General features: G+C 44.5%; 2 protein-coding genes across 2 annotated transcripts; both read right to left on the bottom strand.

Annotated features, from left to right (window-relative positions):
- Nucleotides 1–209: 209 nt before the first annotated feature.
- On the bottom strand, nucleotides 210–4,539 carry LOC138976496 (uncharacterized). The gene is made up of 3 exons (XM_070349365.1): nucleotides 4,178–4,539; nucleotides 1,820–2,016; nucleotides 210–1,132 (listed from the first exon to the last, which is right to left on the bottom strand). Exons 1-3 carry the CDS (start codon nucleotides 4,515–4,517, stop codon nucleotides 980–982), a joined length of 690 nt encoding a protein of 229 aa, XP_070205466.1. The 5' UTR covers nucleotides 4,518–4,539; the 3' UTR covers nucleotides 210–979.
- A 401-nt stretch (nucleotides 4,540–4,940) lies between these two features.
- LOC138977268 (transcription intermediary factor 1-beta-like) lies at nucleotides 4,941–9,504 on the bottom strand. Its single transcript, XM_070350173.1, has 2 exons — nucleotides 9,399–9,504; nucleotides 4,941–5,632 (listed from the first exon to the last, which is right to left on the bottom strand). The coding sequence occupies exon 2, from the start codon at nucleotides 5,622–5,624 to the stop codon at nucleotides 4,941–4,943; it is 684 nt and encodes a 227-aa protein (XP_070206274.1). The 5' UTR covers nucleotides 5,625–5,632; nucleotides 9,399–9,504.
- Between the last annotated feature and the right edge of the window lie 1,946 nt (nucleotides 9,505–11,450).

Raw genomic sequence — 11,450 nt, 5'->3', positions numbered from 1 at the left:
AAGGCGAAAAACACAACATACAAAACATACACTGATATAGACTTAATAATAATAATACGAGAATTCATATCGCGCACATATCTCAACACAAGGCGACTCAAGGCGCACAGTACGAAATATGAGAGAGTCCTTAAACGCAGCCGCTCGGTGCAGAAGGAACAGTACTCTATATTTCGGGGGAAGCATGCTGGGTAAAACTCAAAAACATGTCGTTTTTATTGTAGTATTTATTTTCTAGACTTACAGAAAAAGCGAAACAAAGCGGAGGAAATGACATGGACGACAAAGGCACCGGTTACAATGAATTCTGATGAGAAATTAGAATTCTATATAAAACATTGTTGTACATTATAATTATTTAATTTTACAGACGCTGCGTGTATACTGCAGTGTTAGTTTTGCTGTGGCTACTGTTTCTGATTGAGAAATGTGAATGGTGTGTATTTGTTTTTGTGTGTGTCCGTAGTGCGTGTGTGCATGTATCTGTGTGTATGTTTATGTGAATGTGAGCGTGCGCTCGCTTAGGAGGCGGGTGGGGGGGGGGGGGGGGGGGGGTGTGTGTCTGTGTCTGTCTGTCTGTGTGCAACTGAGTGCTAGAATTCCTGTCGCTGAGTTACAAAAATACATTAGTAACAATCATGATAACAAATATAACAAACTTTAAACAAAGCAAAATAGATGATCAACGATATCAAACGAAGCCAGTTGCAACAACGTTTGCAATGTAACTGCTAAACTTGTTCTTACAATTCTTAAACATTCTTCTGATTGGAAAAGATACTGAATTCTACAGATGCGTAATTTCGAGTGCTACTACAGATTAGAATGTGGATGAAAAACATCGGCATGTCAAGAAGTGCAACCAAAATAACACACACACACACACACACACACACACACACACACATGCTCACACCCATACACACACACAAACATACACGCACGCACACACACACAGAGGTGGGGGTGACGAAGGCTGTCACAGCAGCTCCAGGGCATACAGGCCATCACGTCCCATACAGTGAGAGACTTCATGTCCACCATCCCACTGCACGTCCACCACGCCTTGCGGATCATGGCCCCGCTGTACTGCTAGTCTTGACGGGATGGCCGTCACTGTGCCTTTCTTGTTCTGCACACAGTACACACTGGTCACTGCTTGTGTGTGTGTGTGTGTGTGTGTGTGTGTGTGTGTGTGTGTGTGTGTGTGTGTGTGTGTTTGTATGTCTGTGTGTTTGTATGTGTGTGTGTATGTATGTGTGCTTGTGTGTGTGTGTTTCAGTGTGTGTGTGTGTGTGTGTGCGTGTGTGTGTGTGTGTGTGTGTGTGTAAGTTTCTGTTTGTATGTGTGTGTGTGTGTGTGTGTGTAAGTTTCTGTTTGTATGTGTGTGTGTGTGTGTGTGTGTGTGTGTGTGTATGTGTGTGTGTGTGAGTGTGTGTGTGTGTGTGTGTGTGTGTGTGTGTGTGTGTTTTGTGTGCCTGTGTCTTCGTGCGCGTGTGCGTGTGCGTGTGTGTGTGTGTGTGTGTGTGTGTGTGTGTGTGTGTTGATGGTAGTTTGTGGCCGCCTGTTGACATGCACACGTGCGTGTGTAAATGTGTTTCCGCTTTTTAATTTCTTTTTAGCGTCTCTTCTTATTTAGTGTTCGGAATCAAGTTTATGCTAATTGTTACAGAACAGAAACAGTAGGCCTAAGTTGCGCCTAGCTGGAGCAGCAGCAAAACCGGAACAATGATTCCATCAGCATCCTTTTAGTGACAACTCCGACCAAGTGATAGGGATTGTGAACACTGTCAGACAGGAGAGGGACACGCAGTCTTACCTTAGGGCCCCAATAAGAAGTCCAGAGCGGTCCTTGTTTGACCCGGTCCCCTACTCTCAGTACTTTGGCCAGCGCCGCATTTCTGGGTTTGTATGCAGTCCGTGGTGTTGTCGCTGATGTCGCTGTAGATGTGGCTGGTGGTGGCTGTGTAGGCTGCTGTAAGGTTGTCGGTGTTGTGGCGGGCTTTGTCAGCTTAACTGTAGACATATTGTAGTCCTTGAAGAAATGTTGGATGACTTGTTAATTAAGTCAGCATTTTAGAATGTTGATCCGGCATTTAGTTAAAGTCAAGTTAAATATGATACAGTAATAAGTTGTTTCATTTTAGAGGTGCTTGTCACCAGGTATTACAATGTACTGTTTCACGGAATGAGAGACTAAGAACCGACCCCTCCCTGCATCTTTCGTAATGTGTACCTGAATGACTGTGTGGCTCTACAAGCAGTGTGAGACAGAATAACGCCTCGTCCCAGACACAGACAGACAAGTGAACAGTGTGAGACAGAATAACGCCTTGTCCCAGACACAGACAGACAACTGAACAGTGTGTGACAGAATAACGCCTCGTCCCAGGCACAGACAGACAACTGAACAGTGTGTGACAGAATAACGCCTCGTCCCAGACACAGACAGACAACTGAACAGTGTGTGACAGAATAACGCCTCGTCACAGGCACAGACAGACAACTGAACAATGTGAGACAGAATAACGCCTCGTCCAAGACACAGACAGACCACTGAACAGTGTGTGACAGAATAACGCCTCGTCCCAGGCACAGACAGACAACTGAACAGTGTGTGACAGAATAACGCCTCGTCCCAGGCACAGACAGACAACTGAACAGCGTGTGACAGAATAACGCCTCGTCCCAGACACAGACAGACAACTGAACAATGTGAGACAGAATAACGCCTCGTCCAAGACACTGACAGACAACTGAACAGTGTGTGACAGAATAACGCCTTGTCCCAGGCACAGACAGACAACTGAACAGTGTGTGACAGAATAACGCCTCGCCCCAGGCACTGACAGACAACTGAACAGTGTGTGACAGAATAACGCCTTGTCCCAGGCACAGACAGACAACTGAACAATGTGAGACAGAATAACGCCTCGTCCCAGACACAGACAGACAACTGAACAGTGTGAGACAGAATAACGCCTTGTCCCAGACACAGACAGACAACTGAACAGTGTGTGACAGAATAACGCCTTGTCCCAGACACAGACAGACAACTGAACAGTGTGTGACAGAATAACGCCTTGTCCCAGACACAGACAGACAACTGAACAGTGTGTGACAGAATAACGCCTTGTCCCAGACACAGACAGACAACTGAACAGTGTGTGACAGAATAACGCCTCGTCCCAGACACAGACAGACAACTGAACAGTGTGTGACAGAATAACGCCTTGTCCCAGACACAGACAGACAACTGAACAGTGTGTGACAGAATAACGCCTCGTCCCAGGCACAGACAGACAACAGAACAGTGTGTGACAGAATAACGCCTCGTCCCAGACACAGACAGACAACTGAACAGTGTGAGACAGAATAACGCCTTGTCCCAGGCACAGACAGACAACTGAACAGTGTGTGACAGAATAACGCCTCGTCCCAGACACAGACAGACAACTGAACAGTGTGTGACAGAATAACGCCTCGTCCCAGACACAGACAGACAACTGAACAATGTGTGACAGAATAACGCCTCGTCCCAGACACAGACAGACTACTGAACAGTGTGTGACAGAATAACGCCTCGTCCCAGACACAGACAGACAACTGAACAGTGTGTGACAGAATAACGCCTCGTCCCAGACACAGACAGACAACTGAACAATGTGTGACAAAATAACGCCTCGTCCCAGACACAGACAGACAACTGAACAGTGTGTGACAGAATAACGCCTCGTCCCAGACACAGACAGACAACTGAACAATGTGTGACAGAATAACGCCTCGTCCCAGACACAGACAGACAACTGAACAGTGTGAGACAGAATAACGCCTCGTCCCAGACACAGACAGACAACTGAACAGTCTGTGACAGCGTAAGGTGTAAGCCTACCATGTATCATCTTTTATTATCCTTCCTGTCCAACACTAAATTTATGTTGATTACTCATCGGTATGTAAGCAACATGTTCGCCAACTCCCTATATAGGAACCTTCTACCTCTTTCTATTCATTTGATTCAATGTCAACACTTTTCAGAGAGTAGGCCGAGAACAAGACAGAGAATAAGATGGATGCTGAATCAGTCTCCCATGACCCTCTGTGTTCTGAAGACAAGAACCAACAACAAACAACCAACACGTGTGGTCAGAAATGAAACACAGAATATTTGACGTACCCAGAGAGGCAATGTCAGCCCTCAGCTGATCCAGTTTCTGGAGGTCAAAGGTCAAGTCTTTGACCTCCATCTTGCGTGTCGTTCCGGTCTGTGACTCCAGGACGTCGAGGCGTGACTTCAAACCTTTTATCATCCCCAGCAGAGACCCTCCAGACGCTGACTGCACCACATTTCCTACGCTGGCTGCGTTCAGTACTAAGGCCGCCCGCCATTTCTCCAGCTCCGCCAGTGACGTCATGGCGGCGTCTTCCTCAGCCTGGATCAGCTCGTTGACCTCCTGACGTCGCTTCTTCAAGCACTGCTCAAGGTCGTCGAACGTGTCATTGGCCTTTTTACGCATGATCTTGAAAGTGTCCGTGACGTCTTGGATCTAAAACAAAGGAACAGATCACTCTGTGAAGTCCTACAAATCGTTTTTAAAATGTCATTTTGCATTAATTTTATAAAAAATAAATAAGGTTGTGACATCGCTGAACCTGTTCCTTTTACTGTCCAGCGGAAGTGGTTTCAGTTTAAAGAGAAATCATTCAAGCTTGCACCATGCATTCACCAACCTATCTGTTTTCCCCTGATGTTATCATCCAATGAGACCTCAAACGTCATGTAGATTCAATCAGAATGGATGTCAGTCTGCTAACAAAGTACGATTCAACAAACGAAGCAGATATGCAACAATTACCTCGGCTTCATTTCAGATTCAGTCAGAATCAAGGATGCAAAAAACTGTATGAGGAAAAAGTCTGATAAGACAACAGCATTAACATTAAGGGTTTACACCAACCTCCGTTGCCAATGCTGTCGCTCTGTCCCTCAGTCTCTGTGCCTGTTGTTCCAGTTCTCTTCTCTTCTCTGTCGCCACGTCTGGGATGGCCTTCACCTCGGCACAGCTGCGGTGATTGGTTGTCGCACACAACATGCAAATGAGCTCCTGGTGGGTGGAGCAATACACCTCAGCCGGCCTATCATCGTGCACGTTACAAGTTGCGCGGTTTATCTCAGCCAACCGCTGCGGGCTGAGTTTGTTTAAGTCTTCAATGACGTGTTTCCTGGTTGAGGGTATGTTCTTGTGAGTCCTTATACAAGCTTTGCAGATTTTTGCGTCACACTGCAAGCAGAATGACGTGGCAGCTACGCTGTTGTCACAGATCATGCAGACATGCTGACCGCTGAGCACTTTGTGACTGTCCACTAGAGCCATGGTGGCCAGGTCAGTGGGCAGATCATTGACCAGAGTGTCAAGGTCACGCTGACCTCGGCTGGTGGAGGGCAGGATGGGGGCCCTGCAGAGCGGACAGCCTCCCTTGACCCCTGCCTTCTGCAGCCACGACACGACGCACTTTTTGCACGCTAGGTGTGTACACGGCAGTATCTTTGGCTCTTTATAGCCGTCATGGCAGACAGGGCATTCTGGTAGCTCACTGCTACTGGTGGCTGAAGCGGCGGCCATGATGACTTCTGTGAAGACACACACACAGACAGACAGACACACACACACACACACACACACACACACACACACACACACACACACACACACACACACACACAAACACACACACACCAAGAACGGACTGATCAATAACACATAGTGTAGTGTGCGCATGCTGTCATACTGTGATCAACGTCTTGAGTTAATGCGGTAAGAACCCAGGATTGATTTGCTTTGACCGTGTACAACTCGAGGATGTACGGGTTTTTTGTTTACATTACAAGGATTTTATTTGATTGACCACAAAAGATAACAGTGAGCGGTTGGGTTTGGGTGGGTGGGTAGGAGGGGGTGGGGGAGGAGGGGTGGGATAGCGGACTCGGAAAAAAAGCAATGTTTATACTCCACCCTCCACCCTCTTGAAAAAGGAGTGACATGCTTTTACTTCTTTTACGTACATATATACCATTACAAAAACATCAGACATAAAGACTATGCTGGATGCATCTTCACAAAACAAAACATAAATAGCCCATAATTATTCAGTTTATTTCTAAAGTATATAAATATACACTTCATCTCCTTTTTACATTTAGTCAAGTTTTGACTAAATGTTTTAACATAGACGGGGAATCGAGACGAGGGTGGTGGTGTATGTGCGTGTGTGTATGTATGTATGTATTTGTGTATGTGTGTAGAGCGATTCAGAGAAAACAACTGGACCGATCTTCATGAAATTTAACATGAGAGTTCCTGGGTATAATATCCCCAGACGTTTTTTTCATGTTTTCGATACATGTCTTTGATAACGTCATATCCGGTTTTTGTGAAAGTTGAGGCAGCACTGTCACGCCCTCATTTTTCAACCAAATTGGTTGAAATGTTGGTCTGATTATCTTCGACGAAGTCCGGACTTTGGTATTGCATTTCAGCTTGGAGGCTTAAAAACGAATTAATTAGTTTGCTCATTAAAGTTGTCCTTAAAATCGATTATTCACTAACATCTCTCTCATCTCGGCATAAATGACACATTACGTCTTCGGCTACTCCCATCTGTTTTAATACAACATGTGTTGCCAAACTCCTATGCAATACTCTGATTTGTAATCATTTTAAGTTTCACTTCGGAAATGTTCGTTAGATACTTAAAACATAATTTTCAATCAAGCTCACCTTCTAATTCAACTTCCCATTTGTTACAACAGTTTGGTCGTTTTCCATCCTGTAAGGATTTTTGGCTCACGTAAGTGTAGCCTATGCGATGCTAACTTTTGTCTGTCTGTGCGTGCGTGCGTGCGTGCGTGCGTTCGTATATATGTGTGTATGTCTGTGGTAGAAACTTTAACATTTGAAGACGTCATATTACATTGACGTCACATTATGACGTACGAGGGTTAGACGTCACGCGATGGAATTACTGAAAGTCTCGGTGATTGTTATTTTGAGCGGGCCGAGACTATTTGGCAGTCGTGTCCATGTAAGTAGGCTACATGCAGAACAGATCTAGATCTAGTGTCTCGCTTTCTTGCACAGTTTCACCTATGCTCTTTCTGTGTGTGTGTGTGTGTGTGTGTGTGTGTGTGTGTGTGTGTGTGTGTGTGTGTGTGTGTGTGTGTGTGTGTGTGTGTACTGTGTATGTGTACTGTGTGTGTGTATGTGTGACGGAGTGATTGAGTTTGTGTTACTGTTTGTCGATTTCTTACGTGAGCCTTGAAGGCTTCGCCTCTTGTTTTTAATGCATTGTTGCTCTTTTCATTGGGGAATAAATAACTGACACGGATTTGATACTATCAATCATACTGTTATTCTCCAAAACAATATCAAACATGTTTACCCATCTTTTAATTGCTCCCAAACATCCTAAATACGTAAACAAAATCGTTTTAATTTGATACTTTTCACAAAACGCGTTATATATAATTATAAAAACGTCCATCGTCATTAACCAACTGGCCAATAACATAGATTTTATTATCAAACCAATTCTAAAACAAATAAATTTTCTTCCCAATTTCAATATCATTATTTAAAAAAAAAAGTGGTACATTACAAGAGTTTTATTTGATTGACTACAAAAGATAAAAGTGAGCGGTCGGGGGGTGGGGTGGGGTGGGGTGGGGGGGGGGGGGGGTGTTGGAGGGAGGGGGAGGGGGTCGATAGCGGACTCGGAACAAAAGCAAAGTTAATACTCCCCCTTACAATCTCTTGAAAAAGGAAAGAAGGGGAAATGTATTGTCATCCGAAGTTATCTGTGTAAACACATAACCTACTAGACAGACCAACAAGTCGCGTAAGGCGAAAATACAATATTTAGTCAAGTAGCTGCCCTTTTTCAGCAAGACCGTATACTCGTAGCATCGTCAGTCCACCGCTCATGGCAAAGGCAGTGAAATTGACAAGAAGAGCGGGGTAGTAGTTGCGCTAAGAAGGATAGCACGCTTTTCTGTACCTCTCTTTGTTTTAACTTTCTGAGCGTGTTTTTAATCCAAACATATCATATCTATATGTTTTTGGAATCAGGAACCGACAAGGAATAAGATGAAAGTGTTTTTAAATTGATTTCGAAAAAAAAATTTTGATAATAATTTTTATATATTTAATTTTCAGAGCTTGTTTTTAATCCGAATATAACATATTTATATGTTTTTGGAATCAGCAAATGATGGAGAATAAGATAAACGTAAATTTGGATCGTTTTATAAATTTTTATTTTTTTTTACAATTTTCCGATTTTTAATGACCAAAGTCATCAATTAATTTTTAAGCCACCAAGCTGAAATGCAATACCGAACCCCGGGCTTCGTCGAAGATTACTTGACCAAAATTTCAACCAATTTGGTTGAAAAATGAGGGCGTGACAGTGCCGCCTCAACTTTCACGAAAAGCCGGATATGACGTCATCAAAGACATTTATCAAAAAAATGAAAAAAACGTTCGGGGATTTCATACCCAGGAACTCTCATGTCAAATTTCATAAAGATCGGTCCAGTAGTTTAGTCTGAATCGCTCTACACACACACACAGACACACACACAGACACACGCACATACACCATACCCTTGTTTCGATTCCCCCTCGATGTTAAAATATTTAGTCAAAACTTGACTAAATATAAAAAGGAAAAGGGTAAAGGTTTACCACAATTCAAGGGAGAGAAGTATGTGCGTCAAGGGATCGCGAATAATGAATTATTTCCCTTGTCACCTCTCTCTCTCTCTCTCTCTCTCTCTCTCTAGATCTCTCTGTGAACCGTTTGTTCACACTTATTCATAAGGGGCTATGGCCTATTGAATAAATTATCTGCGTCTGCGTCTCTCTGTTCAAAAGAACCTTGGAGCAGAGCACTTCACACACACAAATATTTATTTCTCAAGGATTTGTTACCCATGACTATGAGCAACTGCTCGAATGAAAATATGACCGTTTTTCTGTGGTATGACATCACACAGTTCCACTTGTGCCTGACCCTAAACAGAAAGTAGATATGTGGAACCTTCTAATGGAATAATCAAAACCAAATTACACACAGATACTCAGAGCTAAAGTATCTGACTCTTTTTTTCTGTAGTCAGTCGTGTGTTTGGCAGCTGTTCTTTGCACGAGATGGGTATTGTTGTCAAGGTATGACCTACTTTCTGTTCCACTTCGCTGTACAGCATTGATAACAGCGACACACAATGGATGACATTAGATCGACACACACACACACCTGACAGCAGAAAGGAAGCCTACAGCGAACAAGCAGATTCTACAGTATTCACAGCGTAGTGTAACAAGCTTCTCGACACGTACCTGTTTCCGTGGCTGTCTACAGATCACAACATTGAAGGCAGGACGATTTTCTGATGAGAGTTGTCAACGCGGAAATGAATCAATAGCGTTGTGCGAAGTGTGTCAATCAAGAACCGTAAGTACTGTCTTACTGCGCAAGAGTTACCTGGTACCTCAGCGTACTTTTGGTTCAGTCTAAAACGAAGTGAAAGTAGAAGTTGCAGCTTAATTGCATGTGGGTATGGGGACGATCAAGTGGTGTGTGTGGTGTGTGTGTGTGTGTGTGTGTGTGTGTGTGTGTGTGTGTGTGAAAGAGTGAGAGACACTGATAGATTGCGTGTGTATGAACATGTGCGTGCGTGTGTGGATGTTTGCATACGTGTGGGTGTCTGTGTGAGTATGAGTGTGTGAGCATGCGTTTATGTCTGTCGGAATATGCGTTTGTGTTTGTGTGTACGAGTTTGTGCGCGCACAAGCGTGAATGTGCGCGTGTGCGTGCAAGCTTGCGTGCGTGCCGCGGTGTGTGTGACGGTGTGTGTGTGTGTGTGTGTGTGTGTGTGTGTGTGCATGTTTGTGGGAGTGTGTGTGTCAGTGTGTGTGTGTGTTTGTGGGAGTGTGTGTGTGTGAGTGTGTGTGTGTGAGTGTGTGTGTGTGTGTGTGTGTGTGTGTGTGTGTGTGTGTGTACGTGTTTGTGGGAGTGTGTGTGCGGAAACAAACGTTGAATAAACACGCATAACAACAGCATCCTGCGGGGTTTTGTTTTCCGTTTTATTAACTCTGACAAATCTTCACACAATCTGCAAAAGAAAATACGTTCAGCCTTTACTGAGTTTGTCGGACAATTGCCGTTGACACTGACTATAGTCCGTCGGATAATTGCCGTTGACACTGACTATAGTCCGTCGGATAATTGCCGTTGACACTGACTATAGTCAGTCGGACAATTGCCGGTGACTCTGACTATAGTCAGTCGGACAATTGCCGGTGACACTGACTATAGTCAGTTGAATAATTGCCGGTAACACTGACTATAGTCAGTTGAATAATTGTCGGTGACACTGACAATAGTTAGTAGGATATTTGCCGGTGACACTGACTATAGTCAGTCGGATAATTGTCGGTGACACTGATTATAGTCAGTCGGAAAATTGTCTATGACACTGACTACAGTCAGTCGGATAATTGTCGGTGACACTGACTACAGTCCGTTGGATAATTACCGGTGATACTGACTGCAGTCAGTCGGGCAATTGCTGGTGACACTGACTATGGTCCGTTGGATAATTGCCGGTGGCACTAACTATAGTCAGTCGGACAATTGCCGGTGACATTGACTATAGTCAGTCGGATAATTGCCGCTGACACTGACTAAAGTCCGTCGAATAATTGCCGGTGAAACTGACTATAGTCAGTCGGATAATTGCCGGTGACAGTGGCTATGGTCCGTTGGATAATTGGCGGTGACACTGACAGTTATACTCTTTCTCTCTCTCTCTCTGTTCCGTCGAGACAACGCCCCAGCCCCTAAGTCCTTGGTTTCCATGGCAACAAGCCAAGAATGCGGCTTTGGGGTCGTTCACCATCCGCTGAATTCGCCAGATTTAGCATCCTCCGACTATGATGACAGGGCTCCCCCACAGTGTGCGGTCCTGCGTCCTGTACTCACTAGAAGACGAAAACACGTACACGAAACTTATACAGAGGGTCCGACGACGCACTAAAACTGAAAAGAGCGGGTCCTGGGACGCGCTAAATATCCGTTATCACGCGCACCTTCAGAGAAAGTCCTGCCTGATTTGGAGTTAATCTAAGCCCATCTAAATCATACGTGTTTCTGTAAAGGTCTCAGAAACTGAGTCCAAAAAAATCGGCATTATTTTAAAATGCTTGCTCCTGGGGTTATGTGCCAGCGAGGGACTTACCTGTCGAAAGCATAAAGTAACAGACACCTCTTTGTCTTCGGACCCCGTAGGGGAAAGGCCCTAATTACCGGACGGGCGCCTAATAACGGACACGCGATATCTCAGAAATGGTAGGTCACAAATTTTTTGTTGTTGCGCGAAACGATTCAGT

This window comes from Littorina saxatilis, linkage group LG9, assembly GCF_037325665.1.
Source record: "Littorina saxatilis isolate snail1 linkage group LG9, US_GU_Lsax_2.0, whole genome shotgun sequence".
Lineage (NCBI taxonomy): Eukaryota > Metazoa > Mollusca > Gastropoda > Littorinimorpha > Littorinidae > Littorina > Littorina saxatilis.
Note: the sequence above shows the minus strand (reverse complement) of the source record. Positions and strands in the feature narration are given on the sequence as shown.